Source organism: Crotalus tigris, unplaced genomic scaffold (assembly GCF_016545835.1).
Source record: "Crotalus tigris isolate CLP2741 ecotype Arizona unplaced genomic scaffold, ASM1654583v1 scf7180000019762.1414395, whole genome shotgun sequence".
NCBI classification, from domain to species: Eukaryota; Metazoa; Chordata; class Lepidosauria; order Squamata; family Viperidae; genus Crotalus; species Crotalus tigris.
The window spans coordinates 864,103-891,172 of NW_024097700.1; the positions used below are offsets into that span (position 1 = coordinate 864,103).

At 37.6% G+C, this 27,070-nt stretch overlaps 1 protein-coding gene across 2 annotated transcripts in view; it reads left to right on the forward strand.

Moving 5' to 3' along the window:
* The first annotated feature begins 7,165 nt into the window (after positions 1-7,165).
* The window catches only part of PUM3 (pumilio RNA binding family member 3), a 29,706-nt gene continuing 9,801 nt past the window's right edge, over positions 7,166-27,070 (forward strand). The window contains exons 1-14 of one of the 2 annotated variants that reach the window (XM_039364499.1): positions 7,166-7,284; positions 9,078-9,166; positions 11,584-11,760; positions 12,167-12,302; positions 12,768-12,843; positions 15,161-15,254; positions 15,336-15,402; positions 16,901-17,075; positions 19,074-19,177; positions 19,614-19,692; positions 20,407-20,505; positions 21,417-21,470; positions 22,126-22,206; positions 25,929-26,071. In XM_039364499.1, the coding sequence (XP_039220433.1) occupies positions 9,088-9,166; positions 11,584-11,760; positions 12,167-12,302; positions 12,768-12,843; positions 15,161-15,254; positions 15,336-15,402; positions 16,901-17,075; positions 19,074-19,177; positions 19,614-19,692; positions 20,407-20,505; positions 21,417-21,470; positions 22,126-22,206; positions 25,929-26,071 (1,364 nt within the window). In that variant the 5' untranslated portion in view covers positions 7,166-7,284; positions 9,078-9,087. Of the gene's footprint in view, positions 7,285-7,935; positions 8,087-9,077; positions 9,167-11,583; positions 11,761-12,166; positions 12,303-12,767; positions 12,844-15,160; positions 15,255-15,335; positions 15,403-16,900; positions 17,076-19,073; positions 19,178-19,613; positions 19,693-20,406; positions 20,506-21,416; positions 21,471-22,125; positions 22,207-25,928; positions 26,072-27,070 lie in introns of those variants that run through there. The other variant, XM_039364498.1, reaches the window with a different exon arrangement.

The window sequence follows — 27,070 nt, forward strand, 5'->3', positions numbered from 1 at the left end:
AAACACAGTCCTTATCAGTCTCTGTTGTCCATATCCTTATCAGTCTCTCTTATCCATAAATCTCGAAAGAAGTGCTTTGAAATCCGCCCTTAAAGGTAACTCCGAAAAGTTTATAAATCCTGCTTCTCCAGCAGACTCAGGAACCAATACTTGTGAGGCTTCCTTAAACTCCTTCTTCTGTTGCTGTTTTTCTTTACAATTATATGTTGCACGAGTTGTCCTCTGCTCCTTCCTCTCAACTTGTTGAGGCCCCTCAAACTGAGGTTTCCCAATTTTCATAAATATAGGCTCTTCAGACTGCAATTCTACCTTCTTTTCTTCCAAGGCTTTAAACTTAATAGATGGCGATGAACATACCCCCAGAACCGAAGTATAAAAATCTTTTGCTTGAAAAACAGTATTAAGTCTATATCATATCCCCAGGTAATTCACCACCATTCCAATCGGAACATCCCATCTGAACGAGATTCGTCTCTTTTTAAGTTCATCTGCTAAAAAAGCAAACTCCTTTCTTTTTCTTAAAATTTTAGATGGGATCTCCTTTAAGATTATAACATCTTGTGAAGCAATTTGAAATCTCTTCTTATAAAAAGCTTGTATAATTTCGTTGCGCAGGGATCTTTTCCCAAAGTAAATTACCACATCTCTTGGCAAATTCTTTTGCACTGCCACCACAGAGTTAACTCTAAATAATTTTTCAATTTCACTAAATATTTCCTCTTTTTCTTTGTTCAAAATCAGGGCAAAGTCCTTTGCAACCATCTCTCTCAGATCTCCTTGCAAAGACTCATCCAAACCTCTGATTCTTAAGGCATATTCCATTTGTCTATATTGAAGCATAAGAATCTCATTTTCCATTTCTTTTTCCATGCTTTCAAATTTTCCCTCCATCAATTCCACTTTTTCACCTACCTCTTCTACACGAGAATTCAGCTTTTCAAGAACAGAGGCAACTCCTTTTAGAGCCAAAACTATCTCTTGCCTCAAAATCTTATTATTTTCCTCTAAAATCTCTTTCATTTCTGCCCTAATTTGAGATATAACATTTCCCATCATATCTTGCAAATCCTTCACAATTATTGGCTGTACCAAGGAAGAGGGTGAAGCTATTGATTTAGGTTGTTGCACTGATGATAACACTGAAGAAGAAGCCACTTTAGGAACTGTAGAAATCCCTGGACGCTTTGGAACCATCTTAAAAAAATCTTTACTCCTTCTTAAAAATTACAAAAATTAAGCAAAAGAAAAAGAAAGATTAAATCCCCCCCAAAAAATCAAGAAAATCCTTCAAAAGGAGATCATTATAAGAAAAAAATACTAAACACTTTGGAGCCTTCTTAGAAAAATCTTTACTCCTCCTTAAAAGTTACAAAAATTAAGCAAAAGAAAAAGAGAAATTAACTCCAAAAAATCAAAAAATCCTTCAAAAAGAAATCATATAATGAAAAGAAAGGAGTTAAAAAGGGGGGGGGAGAAGAAAGAGAAAAAAATAATGAAATAGAAAAAATCCATTCCATGTTTTTTTTAAAAAAAAATACAAAAAGCAAAACAAAGAAATTGAACAAAAATAATAATGCTTCTAAAATCCAAACCCAACATCAAAAAATCCACATTCCGTTCCAATCATAAAAAAAGGGAAAAGGATAAAAAAAAAACACCAAAAAGCCTGCCGATCGCCATTCTACCTTCCCCCCAAAAAAAAAAAAAACCGAAAGGCTTGCCGATCGCCATTTTACTTTCCCTTTCAACAAAAGGAAAAAAATAAAAAGGAATATAAAAGTAAAAATAAATCTAAAAATCCAGATAAACTCAAAGAAACCAAAAGCTATGTCCTCTACTCAGCTCTGTCCGTTTCTAAAAAAAACTCACCAGATCACTTTAATCACGGAGGTGGTTGCAGCGGCTTGTTTTGTCCCTAGGGACAAAAGCAGCTGGGAAGCGGAGACAGTCTGAACTCCGTGGGAGCACTCCTCTCACCCCCCCCCCAAAAAGCCTTGGGGGTGCATGAGAGTGGCTCTACCACTATTCAGACAACCCTCTTCCCCCCCCTTTGCCCGGGAGGGGGATTTTGAACCGCTGAACAGCTGATGGCCGCTGTTCATAGCAATTCAAACACTTACCCAGGAGGACGGCTACAAAGTAGCCGCCATCGCGCGCGCAGATCCACCGGAAGTCCGGTCCTATGTTAACATAAACCTTTTTACCTTGTTTATTATAGCAAGATGAACAATCCATTATTATTATTTTTCGCTTTTTCCATTGTTAAGATGTTGCAAAAAGAAGCTTATAAACTGAATTCTAGAGTTACTTTACCTTGAAATGTTCACTAAGGAGCTGTTGAAAGAAGTCTTCATCATGTTCAGTCGAAGCCGGGAATAAACAACATAGCAACTGCTTTAGAAAGAAGGTTGCAGTTTATTGAAGAGGAGAGCCAGACAGAAAGATGGCTCTGGAAGAAAAGAGAGAGAGAGCACATGTAGGGAGTGGGTTTTTATACCCTCTGGGGCTCTTGAGGTTGATTCCTGTTCCTGTTTGAGGCTTTGTATTTCCTGTGTCGTGTCCTTTTGACCTGAGTCTGAGTGTGCCCCTTTGGCATCTGTGGGTTAATCCCAGTGGTAGGATTCAAATATGTGAACATGTGGATGCCGCTTCCAGAAGTCCATTCTGGGCCTGGACAACAAAAAAATTAGCTACCAGTCCTGCTGAAGTGGTGCAAACTGGCTGAATCCCACCACTGGTTAATCCTATTATGTCCTGTCTTAGAGTTTGGGTGGGGTATGTAGATTTTAGGTGTCTTTGTCTTCCTAAGCTTCTACCTGGGAGCCTCCAATCTTCCTGAATGGATTACCACATCTGCATTTCTACAAAGCTGGTTTCTGCTTGGGGGAGGGAGACTTGGGGCTATTAAAAAAAATTGGGCATGTTTTTCTGCCTCTTTAAGATTTTTTGAGGAAATATAATATTCTGCCCTTTTAATATTTCCTTCTCTGGGAGGGCTGACTTCCCACAGAGCTATGGATTATATTTATCAAAAGAAACTAATCAGCAACACTGAAAGAGTGAGGATACTAGAATAAGTATTTTTTTATTTATAGCAACTGCAATTATTTCTCTAAACCATTACAATTAATTCTACAATAAAAATAGCACATTGTGATAAAGCGATTGTTTCTAATTGAAACAATAAACATTATACAAAGAGTAGTTCTGAATAGTCCTGAACACTTGGCTCAGTGCTTGCTTGCTATTTTAGACTCCAATTCCAAACTGTAAATTAGGTTTGAATGTCCTATCATTTTCAAAACGGTTTTCCATTTCACTGAAAAATCTATTTTAAAATAAGCAGAAGGTGAAAGGATCTCTGAGTATTTGCATCAAGCTGAAGAAGCTGAGATCTACAGGCTGCAGAATGTGATATTACAAATGGGAATATCAATATCTATCTTCCTAACTTGTTCAAATTTCCTTTGATTCTAACTGTAATCCTGCAAATACTTTTTGAGAATAAGATTCACTGAATCCAATTGGAGCTATTCACTATACACAAAATGCAATTAACTTTTCTACCTCTTCCTTTCCTACTACTTTTTAACCCTAACACCCTGATTTCTTTTGTCATCTCAACTGCAAGCTTTGCGCATTGAGTAGGAACACTGTTCATGTGAAACATCCTTTACTTTCTTCCTATTTATAACATTTTTCATAAAGTCAATCTTGACTGAACATGGTATTTTCACTGCATTTATCTATTTGTAGTCCACAACAGATTTCAGTTGAAAACCTGTATGGTTTCTTCAGGGAAGCTGGGTTTGTTGCATTAAAAACAACTGTTTTGCATTATCCTAAACCGAATGTATTTCTGCAAGTTATGGAATTCTGCAACCCATCCAGCTAGGCAGGGTTCACTGCCTCCAGTTATTCCATTACATGGCAGCAGGACAGCCTTCCAGCTTTTCCTTCTGGACTTCCCAAGCATTTCCATCCATTGACCAGACCACACAGCATACTTTTAGCTCCCGAAACTATTCTACAGGCTTGGGTTGATGGAGCACTCTACCTCATTCTGAGTTTGTATTAACCCTGGCCAGCTTCAATGGCTTGGAAAAACTGTGCCTTCCCAGGCAACAAACTGTCTTAGGCTGGCCATGTTCACCTTATGCATAAAATATTCTATTAAAGGGCCGTATCTAATTTACACTTTAACACAACATAAGGTTGCATCACATTACTATCAGACCACATTGTTTGCTTCTTCCGCTTAGCAAACTGATGGGGACAACAATTCATGCAACTTAAGAAGGCTAGGAATGTTTATCCCATTACCAATTGTAAATGCCAGAAAATCGTTGTTCACCAAAAAATTCTTCCTATATTGTAATGGAAATGACACCCAAAATTGGTACATCTGGCCTTTTTAAAAAGTTTAAGTGGGCCTTGATGCATGTTTTTGCAGTTAAGAGCTTACCATTTTGCAACAATATATTACACTTAGCTATAAAATCAATCAGATAGTTCCTTCCTTTCACGATATCTCCCAGGGTGGAATGCTATAATGGAAGTTATTACTGCTCCTGTACAGATAATATAAATTCACTTAAAATCTGACAGACTACATTGGTACTCCTCTGTACAGCAGGCTAGTCTGAATTTGTTATAATGGGAAGAACATGTGGGAGATACAGGAAGGAAATTAAGCAGAGTGAAGCTAATGATCAGACAGCAAAAACTTTTAAAGACTAACACATGTATTAATGGTGTGCATGATTTAATCTTTGCAAGTGTTATTCACTGCTGTGCTTAATTCTTCAGGCAAATACAAGCCTAACTTTACTTTCACTGAAATATTAGCGCCATCTGGTGGTGCTATGCTTTTAATTCAACATAAAATGGCATAAAAAAAACTAAGATGGGACTTCAAATTAAATCATGCACTTATTTGGTCACCTATACTCTTTAGCTTGACTTTCATAAATACAACATCTTTTTCCAATTGGTATATATTTAAAAGCATTCATACAGTTTTTCTGTGGCAAAGACTTGAAAAGCTAGTAAAGAGCATCTCTACAGCATGGTTTTCAAGCACACAAAGAAACCAATTTGCTAATTTATCCTTTCAGTCTAGACAAGGCCAGCACTAGATGGCACTGAAGGGAAAAAAAATACTGGACTACATTACAAGTGGCAATAGTGTTACAGTAATAACTAGGATACCTATCACCACCACATACCTATGTCTGGTAGGGTTTGTGCATATGCAATGGCTCCATAATATAACATAATTCAAAGAGTGGCCTTTTTTATGGGAGGCCACATCTACCAATTTCTGATTGTTATACAGTCATGAAAGGCGTGAACTGTATAAGAAAAATTGTGATAATCTTGACCTAAGTCATAGAAAATTTCCCTCTTTACACCCATGGCTTCTACAGCTCTGTTGATTGGCAGCTAGAAGAATCTTAGTATTTCTAAAAATAATTTAGGAACACAATCACATCAATCACAATCACTTTATATATGTTAAAAGAAAAATCTTCATCAGGATCCAGTCCAACCCGGGAATAAACAAAATGGAGACTGCTTTAGAAATGTTGTAGTTTATTGAACAACAAAACACAGACAGAAACGAGGCTCTGGGAAAGCTGACCACATGTAGCTGGGAGTGGTAGGTTTTTATACCTTCTTGGGCTTTTGAAGTTGTTTCCTGTTCCTGTGGCATGAACTTTGACCTGAACTTCAGGGTGCCTTTCTGGTATTCTGATGGTGGCGGGTTAATCCTATTATATCCTAAAAGTCATGAGTTTGGGTGGGGTATGTAGATTTTAGGAGTCTTTGTCTTTCTAATCTCATCAGCTTCTAGCTTCCTAGGTCCAACCTTTCTGAATAGGATTATCACATCTGCATTTCTAAAGGGTGGTTTCCTGAGTTTCTACTGGGGGGTATTAAGAAAAACTGGGCCTGCTTTTCTGCTTTTAAGATCCTTTGGGGAAATATATTCTGCCTTTTAATATTCCTTAAATATTTTTTTCTCTGGGGTGTGTGTGTGTGCTGTCCTCCCACATATACAAAGTTGTGACAAAACTGAAATTGAAGTCTTGTTGCTAGAGAAAATGTTGATTTGGTTTATGCAGTTTGAAAACTTGTTCTCCAATCCTTCCTGCTCTTGGATTGTATTTAGCAATTTAGATGGCCTCCCATCTCATTCTCACAACCCTGGGCAACTAATAAGACATTAAAAAGCAGCAAGACAGAAATCCAAAACATAATTTAAAAAAAAAAACCTCTGTAACAAAGCCATCTAAACAATAGTCTGTGATTTGCCGAGCCTCACAAAAAAAAAAGTTTCACTCATTCATATAGACCTCACTGTTTTAAAAATCTCTAACCAGCCCCTTTCATTGCTGCTCTTATAACACAAAAAATTGTGGCATGCTTTTTAAGTTGTTGTCCTGCAAGCCTTCCATCTAACAGCACCTATGCATTTATTCATTAAGGGGCTCAGACTGAGAAGTGTGCAATATTTGAGGATCTCTCACTTCATAATGCAGAGAGGAAGGTAGGCATTTCCTCCCCCCGAGTATGACCACCATTCTTCAGATGGGGGCTCAGATTGAAAATGATTTACAACTCAATTAATGATGCTTAAATGCAGGGACCTATTTTCTCCTTTTATGAGCTCAATCTACTCATTGGGTCGGTGGTATGGGAAGAAGAGGAGAAAACAGCGCTCTGTACCCTCAAACTCCTAAAGTAAAGGGGGGATATAAATAAACACAGAGATCGGACTTCCATGGCAGAGTTAATCCAGTTTTTCTCAACCCGGTGTCCTTCGCAGAGGTTGGACTTCAATATTTCACTACCCAGATTGAAGGATTAAGAAGCACAACTTTTCTTCAGGAGGAGCAACATATCGACGGCCGACGGCTGCTTCGATGCCACTGAAACAAACCAATTTAGTTACCAGTCGTTGCTTTCGGTTCCCATTAGAACACTGCAACGGGAAGCATAAGGCCGGATGTCCTTATGCAGAGCCACTCTACCATTCAATCTCCATGGTGTTCTGTCAGCCGGCAGGGTTCAATTTGGAACCGGAAGAGCCGCTTTAGATTCTTCAGTTTCTCTCTAAGAGTTAATTCCGGCGCTCGGGATTTCTCCGGCTTGCTTTACGGCCGCGCTTTTGTGACACTGTCGTGAACGGCAGTTGCCCGTCAAGCAACACCAACGGCCTTGTACCGGAAGCAGCGAAAAAAAGAGGAAGTCTCGGAAGGAAGGGGACACGTGCGGCCGGTGAGTCTTCCTGAGTGAGGCAGACGATGGCGGTTTAATTGTTTAGGGAGCTCAAGCGATGGACTTCGAGTCATATCTTCGCGTCCGATGGGCTTTTTCCTCGGCCTGCATTGGCGCATTGGCCTCTTGCGCTTCCCTGGTAGGCAACCTTGGATCTTTTATGATTCGTGGACTTCAACTCCCAGAATTCCTGAGCCAGTTGAAGTCCACGAGTCATAAAAGAGCCAAGGTTGCCTATCCCCCTGCCTTAATCGGTTGTTTACTGCTTATGAGAATTGTAGTCCGTTTGTTGCTACATCTCTTCTGTGGGAAGTCAGTGGGTCTGCCTTTTGGGGAGGCATTTGGTAGGGTTAGTTGTTTCTCTTCTTGTGGCTACCCGCGAGGCAGGAGTGACTTGAGCACTGGCCTGGAGACGATAATTCCCATAATCTCCCAGTAGCGGGGTCAGTGGGGGATGCTTGGCTGGGCTTTCAGCTCTAATTCATCCTCATAACAGTGTGATACAGTTTCTCAGACACTGTATGACGTAAAAGGTGAACTGTTCATCGTAAAATTAACCTTGGTAGAAAAATGGTTGCATATAAAACCATACAAAAATGGTTGCCTGGATTGATGGAAAACAAGCTTTTATTATAGAAAGAATAGTGGATCCAAACCTTTCTAATCCAACCCATCCTGAGATGGTCTTATTATCTTAATCAGTAAGTTATCTTAGAGAGCCAGCTTGGTGGAGTGGTTTAAGCCACCAGGCTGGAAACCAGGAGATGGTGAGTTCTAATCCTGCCTCAGGAATGAAAGCCAGGTGGGTGTCTTTGGGCCAGTCACTCACTCTCAGCACAACCCACCTCACAGGTTGTTGCTGTGGGGAAAAAGAAGAGTAGGAAGGGGTATTATAAATGTTTGCAGCCTTGAGTTTCTTATAAAGTAATAAAGGTGGGATAAAAATCTCATAATAAGATAAATAAACCTCCTCCTGAGGCAAACAACATTAAATTATCCACAATCATGGTGCCTGAATCTTTTGGGAGACTTAGAGAAGGTGAACTGAAAAAAGTTTGGAGTTTCTATCAAGGGTCTTTGGGCTTATATGCAGTCTTAAGGGTCCTTTCCAAGGTTGCTTTGTCTAAAATCAAAGACAACCTTAGGTATCTCTTCCTGTGCATCTGTATGGTATTTGCTACATAATAAAAATATTTAAAAGAAGAATACCGGGTATACCTCTGTCATAATAGTGGTATAATGCAGTGTTTTGTACCAGTTAAAATGCCAAATGATGATTTGAAAATATATTCCCAACCATGGTAAAAGTTTTTGATGGATTCTAATAGAGCAGTTTGTGTGCAACTGTGGTGCTATTTTCTCCTAGATTACTTTTTTTTATATTTTTCTTTATAAATTGTTAAATTCCCAGCCAGATTGAGATTAGTATTCATATTGTTTTCTTAAAATATTATGCTAATCCCCAATTATTTTATCTTTAATAAACTGGCAGCTACTTGCAGCCTCACAAAAGTAATACAAAAAATCAAAGATGAAATGTCAAATTTATCATTGTCTTTTTTGCCTGTTGCAGTCTTTTACTGTTGATACTTTTAAATGTCTTAAAATTCAAAGATATTTAAATAACTCCGCAGTATTGCATGGGCTAACTGAAAATTATGGGCTTGTAACAATATATCTGTCATATTTCAGAATAGAAAAAGTTGATTTCTAAAGCTTCTGCAGATTTGAATTGCATATTTATGAGGAATGGGGTACTGGAAGCAGTCATGATAATTTTCTCTGTTTTGCAGCATTAAATTAATGGACACCAAAAGGAAATTTATTGGCAAAAGTAGAAAAACCCCAGGGCGTGGTAAAAAGAAGCTTACAAAGAATAATGGTGAGATAAATATATTACAAGATACACATTTTCTAAATCTCACATAGATGGTACATTGTGTCTAATAAGTAATTGGTTTAATACGTAAAGTGATAAAATATAGCCAGTGTGATTTGAACTGGTATAAAGAAGTACTTCAGTTAGGCTTTTACAAATAGGCACACATGCATGCACACAGAAATAAAAAACAAAAGCAGTATATATTTTATTCAAATTTATAATTACAGTAAACATGAATACAAACTGAAAAAAGATTGAATAAAAAGAAAGTAGAAGGTAACAGAAATACAAAGAAGTGACTTCCCACGTTCATCCCAATAATTACAAACAATTTTAGTAACTTCTTAAAATGCAACAAATGATCTCTTCTCATATGCCATTTTTTGTCTATAAATAAATTCTTGTAGGATTGTCATTTCAGTTTTGATGTCAGCAAAATTCATTAAGAGTTACCAGAAATAATATGTTTATTTTAATCTTGATCAAATAAACAATTTTACATTCCTTCCTATTACTTCTAACAATTTTAATGTTTAGTCCAGAGGACCCCAACCTTTTGGGCACCAGGGACTGGTGCCATGGAGAAAGGTTTTTCTGTGGACCAGAGGGGGTGTGGTTTTCAATACTGCCTGCATCCCGAGGATGGAGTTTTGCTTGTTTATGTGGCCTGCTTGCTGGCATGCTGTGGTCCAGTGCCGATCCACAGACCGGGGGATGGGAACCTCTAGTTTAGTCCATTCAAATAAAGTCATAGAAGTTGATTTTCTTTTTCTTTTGTTCTTACTCATGAGATTTTTCAAAACTAACAAGCCTTTTTTGTAAATCCAATATTTGGAAACTTATCCAGATCACTTGTAGTTTATCATTTGTATATCCCTTCTAATTATTAAGACAACAACTGGTTTCTTTTATATGTCTGGTGTAACATCTTTTTCCATGTAATTCTTGTAGCATGTTATTTGTAAATCCACTTTCAACTCAGTCCCAATCTCAGGTAAAACCTTTTCCTCTTCTATGATGTCTTTAAACATCGTCTCTCCACAGAGACTGATATCATTGTTGACACTCTAAAAATTAAGTTGAGTCCATTGTTAAAAAATATCCTTTAATATGTCCAATGTTAGAATATTTTGCTTCATTCTATAATTATAAACTGAGTTTCTGCTTTCTTCTCCTTCAGTTGTGAACTCAATTGTAATCTTATTGTTCTTTTTTTACAGTCCAAAGCAAAAGCATTTTCCCATGCTAAGGATTCTTAATAATTCCAAAATTTTATTTCAAATTTATCTGGACTTTCTAAAATCAAAATTTTAATCACTCTTTTGCTGTTTATTAAAAAAATGTTAAACTTCTGGTTAACCCCCCCCCCTTTTTTTTTGGTTAAGGTTTGAAGAAAACTCACTGCTATCAAAATTGCAAATCCAAAAATTTCTAATAGCTGAAAAGCAACTAACAAGACATTTCTTCAAATGATTAAAAAATGAAATATGCAAACTTAGTATGCTTTCAAAGGTGCCAATCATGGTTTAGAAAATGGTTATTCCCTTGTCTCTCAGAGTTCTAAACCCACTGGAGATCATTATCTTGTGGCCTCCTCACAAGGAACAGCTGTCTGGAGCTCTTAAGGGGGATCTCAAGCTCTCTCCTTGTCCAGAGAGGTATTACTGAAAAGCTAGTCCACTTGCTGACTCTTCGTTCTGTCACAGTTGTCGGCTCCACTTTTTGTGATGCTGCCTTAAGCTCACTATTTTTTCCTCCATAAGTCACTACAATGTATACAGTTTGATTAAAAAAGTTAAGATAAGAATTGCATTTTTAAAGTTGGCTAACACCTATATGATTAAAAACCCAAACACATTTTCACTCCGGTACACTATTTATCTTATCCATCATCTTATGAGTAGGAAATCTATATCCCTTCAGATCCTGCTGGACTACGACTCCCAGCCCCATTTGCCATTAGAAATAATTGACTGGGGCTTCTGGGTGTGTCATTTACCCTTACTACTGATAGCAGATTTAATAGTTGTCATTTGCATAGTAATTGTTCCATATATACTGGCCGAGGTTGGCATTTGTAATATCTAAATGTTGTAGACCTGTTCTTCTTTCTAGAGTCCTCACATTATTATTTGAACATTAATTTAAATGCTTGTGTACCCTGGTTTTTCTGATGTTTATTTTTCAATCTTTTGATATTTTTTTGTTTGAAATCAAAGATTTTTTTTCATGAACTAAGTATGTTTATGAACAATATGAATCGTACAAAATGCATTTTAATTTCAGTTGATGAAAATACTTGGAAAAAAGGAATTAAATTGTCAAAGCTAGGTTAAGAATAAATACAATATAATACTTATAGGTATAAACAAATAGTTGTTGATTTTGGGAACTCTTTCTCTAAAATATTAAAACAGATCCTGGTCATCCAAAGAAAGCCATTGGAAAAAATGAAGATATCAAACCCAAATTTAAATCTAAGAAAACTGAAAAAGGAGGTAAAAAACCTGATAAAACTGGTGTGAAAGAATGGAAAAGTAAGCAACTCTCGGGGAAGGTTTCCAGGAAGCGCAAGCTTCAAGGTGATGCAGAAGGTAAGAATGTGCTTCTAAAAGTTAAATGTGATAATCTAACAACTGCCTTCAGTGGTTCTGCAGTTTTAAAAAGGGTCCTTGGGTAGGAGGGCTATAACGAACCTCTGTTGCTTCCTAATCAGATCACATCAAACTAGATAGACTCATACTTTGATTCAACACTGTCCAGTTCATGCAAGTTTTAGCAGAAGATGCCTCAATTAAAAGTTCATTGTTCCTTCAAGACCTACTATTGCAGAAATTACGATTAGGACAAAATGAACCAAAATTAGTTCGAGAAGATCTTGGATGAGAACCCAGAAACAACTTTAAACATTTGGTGTAATATTAATTAGTATAGATGGCATTCACTACATATTAGCCTCTTCAAAACTACATTTTGTTTTATTTATTTATTTATCATTAGGCTCACAACCTAAAAAGCCCAAGTGGGATGACATCAAGAAGAAAAAGAAGGAGCTGAAACAGAACCGTCAGCTGACTGACAAGGCCAATTATGACACAGTTATTAAAGGAAAACAGATTTGGGAAATTCTACGGCGGTAATCATAATTACTACATTTATATATTCAGTAACTTAACATCTATTTTTGTTTTTCTTCCATGCAGAAATTTACTTCGTTCTTGTGCAGAGAAGACCTTTCTGAACAGTCAAAGATCATCTCTGCAAAATTAAGGGCTTGGTTGATGTTTGGATGTGCTAAGTAAAGTAATAATGTTGGCTTTTAGGATGGATGGATGGATAGATAGATAGATAGATAGATAGATAGATAGATAGATTATTATAAAAATCTTGGAGAAGGAGATATTTATGCCCCAAAGGCTCAACTCATAAGTTATTCAGTGATAGTATTGTGTACCTAGTTGACCTAATTAATCCATGTGCTGTTGCAAATACATTTGTCTTGATAGTATTTAATATTACAGGTTTAAGAGTGCTAACAGATAATTAGAACAGTTTAACTTAAATTAATAAACTATTGGTTTACTCTTGGGTGCAATTGTAGAAAAAACTGTGACAAGGAAAAACGCAAGAAGCTGTTGGATGATCTTCAGGAGTTACTTCGTGGAAAAATTAAAAATGTAAGAAATATAAAACATGTATATATTTTTAAAGAGAAGCAGTGCAATTCACAAATTGCTGAACTTCTGTATGTGTGAATAGTGAAAATGTTTATGCGAAGATGTGTTACTTCTATCCATAGGGAATGAAGCTGAAATCTGGATGGTCTCATTTCCTTTTTTTTTGCACAAACTTGCCATAATTTATTACACTATAGACAGATAACTACTGCTAGCTGCCCAGAGTTTTGATTTTATGATGGGTGGCCATAGAACTTGAAATAAATACAGATAATCCTTGATTTACAACAGTTCATTTAGTGACTGTTTGAAGTTATAACAGCATTGAAAAAAAGGACTTAAGACTGTTTTTTCACCCTTAAGACTGTGGCAGCATCCCAGCGGTCATGTGGTCAAAATTCAGATGATGGCAGCTGACGCATATTTTATTTATTTATTTTATTTATTTATTTTCAATATTTATATGCCGCCCAATCCCAAAGGACTCAGGGCGGCGTACAAAGTTAAAACAATGATAAAAGAATAAAATAAAGCAGTCATACCGCGAGTCCGATCATATCCCGGCCCCCCGGGGACATCAGCCCCAGGCCTGCCGGAACAGGAGGGTTTTAACGGCCTTCTTAAAGGCCGGCAGGGTGGGAGTAGTTCGAACCTCGGGGGGAAGCTGATTCCACCAGGTCGGAGCCACCACAGAAAAGGCCCTTCCCCGAGGGCCCGCCAGCCGACATTGTCTGGCCGACGGGACCTGAAGGAGGCCCAATCTATGGGACCTCACCGGTCTCTGGGAGCTATGCGGCAGAATGCGGTCCTGTAAGTAACCTGGCCCTATGCCATGAAGGGCTTTAAAGGTGATAACCAACACCTTGAATTGCATCCGGAGACCCACAGGAAGCCAGTGCAGCTCGCGGAGGATAGGTGACACGTGGGCGTACCTTGGCGCGCCCACAATCGCTCTCGCGGCTGCGTTCTGAACCAACTGCAGCCTCCGAACGCTCTTCAAGGGTAGCCCCATGTAGAGCGCATTACAGTAATCCAGTCTTGAGGTGACAAGGGCATGAGTGACTGTGAGTAAAGCCTCCCGGTCCAAATAAGGCCGCAACTGGTGCACTAGGCGAACCTGTGCAAAGGTCCCCCTGGCCACAGCCGATAGATGTTGTTCCAGATTTAGCTGTGAGTCCAGGAGGACACCCAAGTTGCGTGCCTGCACTGAGGGAGGTAAATTTGCCCCCCCCAGGACTAAAGATGGACCATCCAGTTGGCCTTTGGGAGGCAAGACCCAGAGCCACTCGGTCTTGTCAGGGTTGAGTCTAAGCCTGTTCACCCCCATCCAGACCCTCACATCTTCCAGGCACCGGCACATCACGTCGACTGCTTCACTGAAAGGACACGGGGTAGAGATATATAATTGGGTATCATCCGCGTACTGATGATACCTCACCCCGTGTCGCCGAATGATCTCACCCAGCGGTTTCATGTAGATGTTAAAAAGGAGGGGGGACAGGACTGAGCCCTGAGGCACCCCATAATCGAGGCGCCTAGGGGTCGATCTCTGTCCGCCCGCCAACACCGACTGCGACCTGTCAGAGAGGTAGGAGGAGAACCACTGCAATACGGTGCCGCCCACCCCCACCTCTCCGAGACGACGCAGAAGGATACCATGGTCGATGGTATCGAAAGCCGCTGAGAGGTCAAGAAGCACCAGGATAGAGAAATGACCCCTATCCCGGGCTCGCCAGAGGTCATCGGTCAGTGCAATTTCCCGGGGTCATGTGATCCCATTTTGGGATCTTCTGACAAGCAAAGTCAATAGGAAAGCCAGATGCATTTAGCAACCTTGTGACTAACTTAAGTGCAGTGATTCACTTAACTGTCGAAAAATGAGGCAAAATTCATTTAACTAATGTCTCATTTAGCAGCAGAAATTTTGGGCTCGGTTATGGTCGTAAGTCGAGGACTGCCTGTAAAATATCTCCTGAGGCTTAGGAGAGAATAAAATGTGTAAGGGCCTCACATACAGTGAGGTCATTTAGAAGAGTCACAACTTGCAAGAACCTGCTTGGCATTCCATATCTTGGAGAAGTGAGAGTTATTGAAGCAGTAGGTTTCAGATTAGTTTACTTTTTTTTTGAAGACCACACCATTCTTGGTACTCTTAGGCAACTTGTTTTCGGACCATATGTTATTGTATTTCTTTATAGTGCCAGCCAGCTACAATAATAATAATCTTTTTGCATTGTCGCTAAATGTTTACAAAGGAGCCAAGCTTCACCAAATACAATGCTACCTAACTTGACATGCTAAGTTGCTGTCTCCTCAGATGGCGTTTGGTCATGATTCCACACGTGTCATTCAGTGTTACATTCAGTTCGGCAGTGAAAAACAAAGGCAAGAAGTATTTGAAGAATTAAAAGGTACACTTCCTTAAAGAGTCCATATTAGCCTCTAGAATACTCGATGGGGTCAGTTTCTCACTATGGTTTTCCATCCCACAGAAAGCTTTGCAGAATTAAGTAAGTCCAAGTATTCTAGAAACATTGTGAAGAAACTTCTCATGTATGGGTAAGTATTCAGGGCATCCATATACTCCATTCTTACCTAGCCTCATATTTGACTAAAGAGTGACAGTGCTTTGTTTTCTTCCTGTTTTGTTTGAATTGGAAAAATTAAAAAAAAAAGGGTTCTGAAACACTTTTCTTTAGAACAATGAGCAGAATATATAAGGATAACTATTCCTATGCCTTTGCTGTATAAAAACTCTAAACATTACACAAGAGAAGGGCTTTTCTGAACAGGATTATTCAGATTTATTTTAAACCATAAAACAGATTATTAACTGAAAGAGTAGAGAAGTGGGTCTCACTCTGATCAGGTCTTCATTTTTCAAAAAAAAAAAGTTAGAATCCCGAAATAGTAAATGTTCAGAAAATGTGCCTAATTAGATATCTAGCAATGAAAAAAAAGAACCCTCTTCTGTTATTGAAGATACAAGGAACTGAAAGTAATAAGGAAACAAAAATTATTCTGCCAGTTTTTGTTTTGTTTCACGTTTTCCTTCTAAAACCATGGCAAAAATGCAGGAAATAATGTAGCTATCTGTTATAAATTAAAATTATTGGTTTTTCAGGTTTGTAATAATTGTATGAATTAGTCGTACCTTTACTTTTATTAATGGTAATTTCTGGGTAAAGCTTAATAAGGTTGTGCAAATCCTTGGACAGAGAGTTGGAACACATGGACACATTTATAAAATAGTTCCTTTTTCATTTTTAAAGTACGTCTATTTTCAGATATGCACAGCTGTTCCAAAGCTGCTTTTGGCCGTCTGCTCACATGTGTCCATGTATAGCTCCAAAATTTCCATCCTGTTGTTGTTGTTGTTGTTGAAAGTGTTAAAAGGGGCTTTGCAAAATAGAAATGTAAATGGACTATTTTATGATTCCACCACATTTCTTCAGAAAGTCACTGTTACTCTTAAAAAAATTCGACTACTCAAAAATAATTTAGTGAGGGGTTCTTTTGCTTTTTTTTCTGATGTCTGCTTAATATCTGGGAAATGCTTTTTGATTTATCCGAATATGAGATTCTTTGCTAAAATACATCCAAATGGAATGCCATTCTTTACTGTGGATGAACGATTCACGATGCAAAGTATAACATTGACAAAACTGTTTCTTTAGACTGATCACCATACGGTACTTGCTCTTTTGTTCAAAGTTCCTTATAAATTCAGCTTAATGTGAAAAGCCAATTCCAGTCTTGCCTAAAATTTGATGTACATGTCATAAGACTCTGAAGAAGTTCCCCAGCAGTGGCCTTTAATTCTCTCCCCAAATGTATGGGGGGGAAAACAGAAGAAAAAGACCCAAACATGTCAGCCTCGCTTCTATTATTGTCTCTCTATATAGGATCCCTGTGAACCCTATTTCTGAAATTAACTCTAGGAACCAGGGTTAAGTCGGAAATAATGAAAAAGTAACTCATTCTTGACTTAAAATCCTTGGTTGATTTTCTTTTCTCCCTATTTTCTCTTTGTCAACTGTATTTATTTCCGAACTAGAACAAAGCCACAAATTGCGGAAATAATCAGAAGTTTTAAAGGTGAGGTTAAAAAGATGTTACGGCATGCCGAAGCATCCGCTGTGGTGGAATACGCCTACAACGATAAAGCCATTCTGCAGCAACGGAACATGTTGGCAGAGGAGCTTTATGGTAATATATTCAAGGTCTATAAGGTGATTATTGGTACACTTTTTTTTCTTCAAAACCATTTTGAGCTTTTCTTTGTGTTATCTGACATCTGAAGTGACTTTTGAGTTATGAGAGAGGAGGACAGGCAGTTAAGTCAGGAAAAAGAAATTAATTCCAAGAAATCTCTGTGGGGTAGGCAACCTTGGCTCTTTTATGACTCGTGGACTCGTGACACAGCATGGCTGGCTCAGGAATTCTGAGAGTTGAAGTCCACGAGTCATAAAAGAGCCCAGATTGCCTAGCCCTGTTATACTATGCTTGTTTGGGGCATATGTACCATTAGCTTCTCTCATGAACCTTAGATTTTTTCCCATTGGGTGGAATAGCTCTTGAGGCTGCAGGATTTTTTGCCTTTTTTTTAAAAAAAAAAAACCAACCCAGAGAAATATAAAGTGCAAGGATGCAAAAACCTCTGATCTTTCAAATATTGTTGCATTACAATTGGCAGTTTGGTAGATTAGTTACAGGCACTAGATTAGAAACTGGGAGACAGTGAGTTCAAACCTTGCCTTTAGCACAAAGCCAAGTTAGTGACTTGGGGGCCAGTCCCTTTCCTTCAGGTTTTGTTGGTGGCAAGCCTCTCCTGGAAATGTTTCCATGAAAACTCCCTGCAAGCATCAGGAGTCAAGATCAACTTTAAGGAACCCAACAAACCAAAAAACACTTGGACAGTAAAGATTCCGCATCTCTGAATGACCAAACTTGTTTTGCGGCTGTGAAAAAAAACGAGTATCTTTTAATGTTTAATTAATCTTTAACTTCATTAAAATAAATGCATTCAAAATAGTAGTTATCCAAACAAATGCCATCAAGGATGACCATTTCAGAAATGTGGAATTTAACCTGTTGTTTGTTCTAAAAGTTGATTTTGGCAACTTTAAAGTTGTCATGTATTTTAATCTCATTGGTATGAAATTTTGGAACCTAATCGGTATTGGCAGAAGAAGTATTTTGTAGAGCATGGGTTATAAATTGTTACAAATGAGCAGATGGCTAACATTCATATGTAATTTCAATTTAAAAAGATAGAAACTTATAATTGAAATAGTTGTGTCGCACTTCAAACTTTGTTTTAGCTTGAAATGATGCATTCCATTACACAATAATCTGTTTTATCAGAATTCTTGGCTTTAAGGGAAGAGTGGTAAATATTTTTTAAAATATTAAGTACTAAATAGAAAGTACATTAACAGGAAATTTGGGACATTTTGATAGACATATTCTGTAAAAGGCTATTAGCACTTAATGAGATATTGTTGAAGGTATTACATCTGTGCCATTATGTTTACCATATTCTTCAAGAAAAATATTCTTCAGTATATTTTATAACTAATAATTTCTTGAGGGACAACCATGTTAATTTTTTTGCAGCAAGTGTTATTTATAGACACTTAAGTTTTCATCGATCAAGTAGACTATGATTGCATATCATATATGATCTTCAAGTTTGTTTCACAGAGTCAATTAAGAGTGACTTTGTTCTGTGGTATCCAGTTTGCAGTTAAGTTGGGCCCTCCATTGTAAATAGAAGCTTTTCCAGGAGTTCAGTTTCAAGAAGCCTTGAACTAAATTTATTTCAAATGTTACCGTACTTTCCGGCGTATAAGACGACTTTCGAAAGCGTTGAAATCGGCGCCGAAGTTGGAGGTCGTCTTATATGCCAGAAATAATGGTAGTTTCTGGCGTATAAGATGACTTTCTAGGCATGCGACTCGGCGCTGAAGTCGAGGGTCATCTTATACTCCGGATCGCCTTATAAGCCGGAATATACGGTATGTCTGGAGTGGTTCCTAGCTATCTTCTCAATCTTGAACCCTCTTTGTTTTGCCAGAGGTCCTGACCTAGAGTCTTTGAATTAATCCAGCAAGTCAGAGTGCCAGATTAAGGCATAGCTGGCTACAATTGAGAATTTTGTTTTATGAATGTTGAAATCTTTTGTTTTCTTATCGTTTGATTCTATACAATTTTTTTTCTCGTTTCAGACCGCAGATCGATCAACTTTGGGTGAAGTGCTAGAAATTCAACCTGAAAAGCGAGAAGCCATTATGGATGAGATGAAGCAGATACTTACCCCAATGGGTCAAAAGTAAGAACAAATGTCAGGCTGCTTGGATGCTTGACTTGAAATTCGGTTTTAAGGGATTTTCCTTAAATCCATTTGAAATGATGATTTCTCTACTAATAACAGCAGGATATTTTTATTACACTACAGAGATCTAATGATAACACCTGTTAACTTTATTGGATTTTCTCCCATCCCTAGAAACTCCAAATTCTTACACCTACTATGTCTTTCTCCCTCCCCCCCCCAAAAAAAAACCTGATAGTCAGTTTCTGCTTCCAGCTTGGTTAGAACCTGCTGAAGCGTTGTCCTCTGAAACTACTGTTTTGATCCAACCGCAAATGAAAATATGTGGCAAATGTCATTCTTTTGTGTTATTGAAAATATTCCACATCAGGTAAATACAGAGTTATTTTTATTTATTTATTTATTTATTTTCCCTTTTTCTTTTCCCTTACAGAGAAGCTGTCATAAAGCATTCATTGGTGCATAAAGTTTTTTTGGACTTTTTTACTTATGCTATCCCTAAACAGAGATCTGTAAGTCTTTATTCATTTAACTATTCATTACTTATCTTTTTAAATCTGTTTTCATGTTAAGTAGAGTTAAATGTCATACCAGATACTTAGTGCTGTTTTTTTTTTTTTTTTTCCTATTTGGGCTTTCCAACAATAGCAGAAACCGCAAAATAATCCAGTCCAGCCAAGGATATTCTGATTTGACTCTACGCAACTTTGCTTGCTGAGTCAGGTCTGGCAGCCTCATGGCCCTCAGAGTGTTCTTTTGCACTTTTTTTCAATGGGATGTATATCTTGTTCTGCTTTCTGGCACAGCTAGTCACTTCGAATTGAAATGTAAGGAAGTCACCTTACACTAAATTGCATAAAGGTTTTTTTTTCCCTTGTCATATTTGCATATAAGAAATGAAATTCTTTCTTCATGCATGTTTTTATTTATGCAACTTAATTGTTACGTGCTAAAATGGGGTGCAGATCCTAGAACCCTGAAATAGTTTTAAGTTAGGAGTTAACAGATTCCACGCCAGATTAAAACTTTATTTTAGAAAGCAGACATTGATTCAAGGTTAGGAACATTATTTAATGGGTAGAGGAAATAATACAGATTGCCCAATGCCTAAACTGATTGTCAGTGTTGTTGTGAGAGAATGCATCGAAGATTAAATAGGTTTTATTCGTTGGATACAATGATGAGTTCTTAAAACTGTTCCCTAAAACAATGTTCTCTGTGTCTAGGAAATGATCGAAGCCATTAGAGACGCTGTCGTTTACTTGGCACACACCCATGATGGCGCCAGAGTAGCCATGCATTGCTTGTGGCATGGGACTCCCAAGGTATTGTGTGTGAAGGAGCTGGTTTGTGTCTACAGTCTTGCACTATGGATTGGTGTGAACTGGTTGTCTCAGATGCAACAATCAAAAACACAGTGTATTTTGACAATTGTTTCAAATAGAGAAACATCCATGCATTTTGTTTGAGTTAGCTTTTAAGAAGCACCAAAAAGGATTAGTTGAGTGGTTAGTTTATGGGTTGGATACATTCTGCTACCAACTTCAACTTATCTGAAGATATAGATCGATTCACAGTGTATGTGATTATATATTTTATTCAATGCAGGTTTTCCCAACCTTAACGACTTTTAAGACTGGTGGACTTCAACTCCCAGAATTCCCCAGCCAGCCGAGGAATTCTGGGAGTTGAAGGCCACATGTCTTACAGTTGTTAAAGTTGGGAAACCCTGGTTTAATGGAAGTAAGTTTGTTTTAACATTTCTTTAATATGCAAACATGAAGGAAATCATTAAACATATAACATTAAGAGAAAGTAGGAAAAAACACAAGCTGAAATAAATGAAGAAAAATGCTCATGCTATTTGCTAATTGAACGGTTCTGGGCAGTTGGAAGGAAAGAGCAATTAACTTCCTTACAGTCTTAACCTAAGCTTGCATAAGTGATACACAGACTGACATAGAGAATAGAATATGGAACATGAAGCATTATGTGTATTTCACTTCATATAGCAATTTCAGGATTGAAAGAAGCAGAGATTAGTTGCTTATTTTACAGTATAAAGATGGTTTCCAAAAACTGCTCTTATGGGTGGCTTTCTATCCCTAATCCAGATGTGGATCCCTAAATATTGAATTTGCTTTATTATGATAATAGTTTTTAAAAGTCAGCTTATATTACACGTATTTTAAAGTTTCAAGTTTCTCACTCTCCTTCTATTTCGCACGATTGTTAGGACAGAAAAGTGATTGTAAAAACAATGAAGACGTATGTTGAAAAAATAGCTACAGTGAGTATTTTTAATGTCTCCTGTTGTAATCATATAGAGTGCAATCCTAATTCATGCTTACTTAGAAGTAAACTGTTTGTACTCAGTAGCATTTTCTTCATTGTAAGTGTAGGGTTTCAATCCCACGGTCTCATTTCTGGAAGACTGCTTTACCCAATATGAATTCAGAAGAAAGTAATAGTGACAATTATGTTTGTAATTATGTTACATATATGTAAATATCACTAATACACATGCTTAAAGAAGAGTTTTAAGACATCATTTTAAATGTTGACAAAGGTGAAAGAAATTCCATGGCAAGAAATCTATAGAATTTGTCCAGATGTGATACATATTAATGTTTTAAAAATATTAGAATCCAAAAAAGATGAACATGAGCATTTTTGCTGAGGAATAGGTCTCACAGAATTCACTGTCTAATTTTAAATAATTGGGCACTGGAATTTAACTTTATATAAGACACTTGAGAGATTTGATATTTTGGTGGGTTGGATTGTTGTTTTTGACTTTGAAGAAGAATCTTGCTTAAATGTTTTAGCAGACAGGTATTAAAATCAGAAATAAGATGAATAATCACTTTGGATAATTAGGAGCTAGTGTTCAAGAATTGTTTTGGCTTGTGTCTTATACTTGTAATTTTTGGCTCATGTTTCAGGGTGAATTTTCACATTTGGTTTTGCTGGCAGCATTTGACTGCATCGATGATACTAAACTTGTGAAACAATTGATTATATCTGTAAGTAATACGATTTCCAATCTTCATTTTTGATCATTCACCTAGCAGAATGATGTAAGTAATGTAGAAAATTCCACTGGTTTTAGACAAAAGATTATACACTGCAAGTAGTCTTTGACTTATGACCACAATTGAGCCCAAAATTTGTGTTGCTAAGTGAGAAATTTGTTAAGTGAGTTTTCTCCCATTTTACAACCTTTCTTGCCACCGTTGTTAAGTAAATCACTGCAGCTGATAAGTTAGTAACCCGGTTGTTAGGTGAATCGGGCTTTCCCATTGATTTTGCTTGTCAAGAAGGTTGCCAAAGGTGATCACATGACCCAACGGCCATAAATATGAACGAGTTGCCAAGCATCTGAATTTTGATCCCAAGACCATGGGGATGCTGCAAAAGTCTTAACTGAAAACCAGTCATAAGTCACTTTTTTTCAGTGCTGTTGTAACTTTAAATGGTCACGAAATGAACTGTCGTAAGTCGAGGACTATCTGTATTCAACGTGGTGTTTAAAATTAAAAATGAATTATCCAAGTATTGTTGGGGCGGTTGACTCCTTGGCAACTTAGGTGATGGGCAGTGTTTCTCAACCTTGACAATTTTAAGGCATGTGGACTTCAACTCCCAGAATTCCACAGCCAGCAATGCTGGCTGTGGAATTCTGGGAGTTGAAGTCCACATGCCTTAAAATTGTCAAGGTTGAGAAACACTGCCTTATAGCATGTCTCCCATAGTCCTCTGTTGTCTTCATGGAGCTTTTATGGCAATGATCCTTTCATGCAATGGACTTCCCTCTGCAGTGGTAGAATGCAGTGGATGAATGGCTAGCAAATGGTTTTACTTTTTCCCCCCCTATGATGGTTTATTTATTACTGTCAGCCCAACAAGGTAGACTATGAAAGCCTTGCCATTTAGGTCAGGACTGCTTTTGTTGTAATAATTATCGCAACAGAATCCTGCAAATCTGAATGTGCTTCTCCCTTTCTCCCTTTATGTTCATATAGCATGGGAGGAGCTTGTCTGAGATGTTCACTCAGACTCATTTCTTGGCCCAAATCTCAAGCCCCTCTTATCTGACCGTAGCTTTGGCTGCAATTCTTCGTCCTGTCCTTCAAAGCTATTCCTTATTCCCTCTATAGTTAGTTAGTTATTTGTCTCCCTCTGCAGCTAAACATTTCTACCTTAGCACGTATTAATGTAAAAATTAAAAGGTTATCTTAGCAGATACACTGTTTGTAGGACAGGAAGGAGAGAGGTGTGTGACTAATAATTCGCTTTAAAGGGCCATCTTAGTCAAAGTGGCAATAACTTTTGTTTTTTTAGAAGTTTTTTAGATCAGCTCACAGCCACCATGTTGTAGCTTTCTTTTTATAGCTCTGTTGCTATGCACGTCTTGAATATGTATGAGTTTAAAATGGTGTTTAAATTCCTTGCTCAGTCTGTTTGTTGGCTTAGCTATTATCGTATTTGAGCTTTCCAGCCAAAAGTGTTATAGACCTTATTGAATTGAGTTCAGTTTCCGGTGACATAACCGTATTATTTTCTTGGCTATAGTACAAATATTGTCTCGGGATGATTGTCGATTTCTTAGCCTATGCCCTTGGCAGTTATTGGTGGTCTCTCATCCAAATATTAACCAAATCTGGTCCTACTTAGCTTTCTGTTTTTAGCAGAGTAACCTAGATGCTACCTAGCTAAAATTGAAGCAAATGGTATCCTGATTCAATAGTGAAATTGATGAGTTCGAATTTTTCACTGATGGAGAAGCTGTGAGATGACAGGTTTTTGAGGCACCAATCAGTCCTAATGTAATTAGAGGATAGCAGATTTAAAGATTAGATTGGGTAAACTGAAGAAAGAGAACCATGATTGAATCTCTTATGACTTTGCCTTCATTTGACTAACATCGCATTTCCTTTGCCTCCAAACAGTTGTATAATTGAGTCCAAAAGTTTAGCAATATGTTTGGGATTCCCCAAAGACGTTTTAGTGGTTATTATCATTATATCCCAAAGCAATTACCATAAACTTGAAACTTAAGCTTGCATCCTTTCAGCTTCCCTATGCTTTATTGTCTGATTTGCTACAGCTGAGTGAAGGATCATTCCTTTATATCGGGATACTAATTTTGTTCGTCCTGCTTTGGGAGTTTGGGATTTTCTTCATTAATAAAGATGCATGTAGCAATAATGGCTATGCAGGTTGGTGCTTGTGCTTATAATAGTAACTGCAGTTTGAAAGGCAGTTTCATATCTTATTTCATTTGGGTGGCAAAACTCTAACCCACCTTCCTCCTAACTTTTTCAGATTTTTGTTTAATTTGAGTATATAGACTTCTCTGCTCATTCGTGAATAAAGAATAAATGGAGTAAGCCTACATACTCCTAAGCTAAATGATTTTGATGAATGAAGAGGATGACTAAAATTTGTTGTGTTTGCAAAAGAGCAGTAGGCAAATCTACTTAAGGAGTATGAACAATGCTGTATTTATCTAAAAAAAAAACCCCCTCCTTTTCTCTAAATAATTTGTCTTCAAAATAGGAGGTCATCTTATAGCAATGGCCTGCCTAATTTTTATTTTTCAGAAATAGGCACAGTATTTGGCATGCTGTAACGTGAATATTGTGAAAGTTACTGAAAACTGGATTTAAGGGGCCATAATGTTGTTACATTCATAGAAATGGTCTTATCTTAGTCAACTTATCTTAGTCAACTTATCATAGTCAATATGTTATGTTGTCTTAGAGAGCCAGTTTGGTCTAAACCAGTTTGGTTTAAGGCAAAAGGCTAGAATCCAGGAGACTGTAAGTTCTAGTCCTGCCTCAAGCATGAAAACGGTTGGATGACTTTGAGCCAGTCCCTCACTCTCAGCCCACAACATCAGGCTTAGGTGACAAGGCAGTCAATCAATTCCTGTCACAGCCAATGGATCAACACTTGGTTGACCCCCAAAAAAACAGACTCTACACTGTAGGAAAACCACTAGGAAGGAGAAAAATCATCCACAATATATTTCCTTACTAGAACTATGAGGAAAAGGTTGCCATTTTGAATGAAAAGGTTGCATTATCTTCATGTTAAATGAAATTAAATTTGACTGTTAGATAAACTGCCATCTTGTTTTCATATCTCTCCTTTAATCCTGTTATGTGTAATAGTTTTAGTAATATTATCTAGGTAAAGTTTTGGAACATCTGAGTTGAGCTTAAAATTCCAGTAAGCTGGATTGATCAGTATGGTTGTACAATATTTTGGACCACTACTGAAATCATGTCATAGAGAAAACGTCTTATGTTAGGCTTTGCACTTCTGATGCATTCATTTCTTACTGATGAGCCAGGTTTGTAAACAGCAAAATGAAACAACATTGCCCTTTAATACTTATCTAAAAGCTTTATACTACTTATACCTTCAGGGTTGCTAAAGATGGCTTTTGAAATGAAAAAAAAAAAAAAGCGTAGTGGGGGGGGGGTATAAGCTTGGCAGTATAAGAAAAAGAAAATGCAAGGAATGGTGATGATGTTATTCCCATCTATACATATGGCTAATCAGTTCTTGTCCGTGATTTGGAGCAAGGTCTGTGCATTAGCATAATGTCTTATTTAGTCATAGGAAAGATTTGAATAAGGATAAAAGAACTGGCTTCTTTCCAAAAAAAACAAGCTGAAATTGGGGGGGGGGGGAAATGTTACTAACAGAATTTGTTTGTCTTTTCTCCAACACTTAGGAATTGAATGGTAATTTAGCCACTGTTATAAACAACAAATATGGAAGGAAAGTCCTGCTGTATTTATTGAGTCCACGGGACCCAACATATTTTTCCCCGGCAATAATCAAAATCCTGCAACAGGGTGATGGAAATGCTCACAGGTATTTGTGTACAATTTCTTGAACTTTCTGCATTTTTTCCCTATCTGGTTATGTCTGAACATGTGCTGTTTTTCACTTGTCCAAATCCCCGTGGATTGAATTATGGCTATACAGCTGCCTGAGACATGCTGTGCAAAGTGGAATTTGACCTGTATTTTTGTTTTACATAAACGACCTTAAAAGGTGGCATAGCAAGATAGATTTTTTTTAAAAAAGTGTAAGGTAATATTTTAGTAGGAAATATTGGATTTAGCATTGGATAATTTTCTATGAATTTCGGTCACATTTGCTTTTAGTGGATTTGGTAAAATAATAGTTTATTGCCATGTGAGTCAAGTGACAAATAAGAGCAGCAGGTGTTTATTTCAACACTGGCAGAATAATGCATGTTATGTTTACCCACAGCTGATTATGATACAGACTAGATTCGTTTCTCGGTATTCATTTCAATAGTCTTACATTTTATCTGTTTTTATCTGGTTAACTGTATCTTGCCTTTATATGTGCGTGTGTGTGTTTGTGTGTGTGTGTGTTGAGAAAAGTAGTCGTATATATATATCACTCTGATTGGCTAGAGGCTTGGCTGTGCTCGCAAAAACCTCAGAAAATAAATAAATTTTGAGGTTTTCGCGGGTGTTTGTATGTAGGTCTTTGGTTATTCGGGTTTTCTCCCACGTAAAATTGGAAATGTCTTGGCGATGTCACCACCACACATCCACGCAAAAAGCAAACTCAAACCCACACCAATGATGAGGCACGATCACAAACCAGAAGCCAGACCACAGCTGCATCATTAGCCACTTTAAACCCCTCCAATCCATACATGAAACAAACTGACACCCACCATGAAGATGAGGCGCGACCACGAACGCGAAGCCAAACAACAGCAATGCAGTTCACCATCTCTAATCCCCCTGCAACTAAGACTAACCCGAGCACAACAAAGCCCCCACCCAAACAGAACACTCTCCCATCCAATCAGAACACAGCCAACCCCCC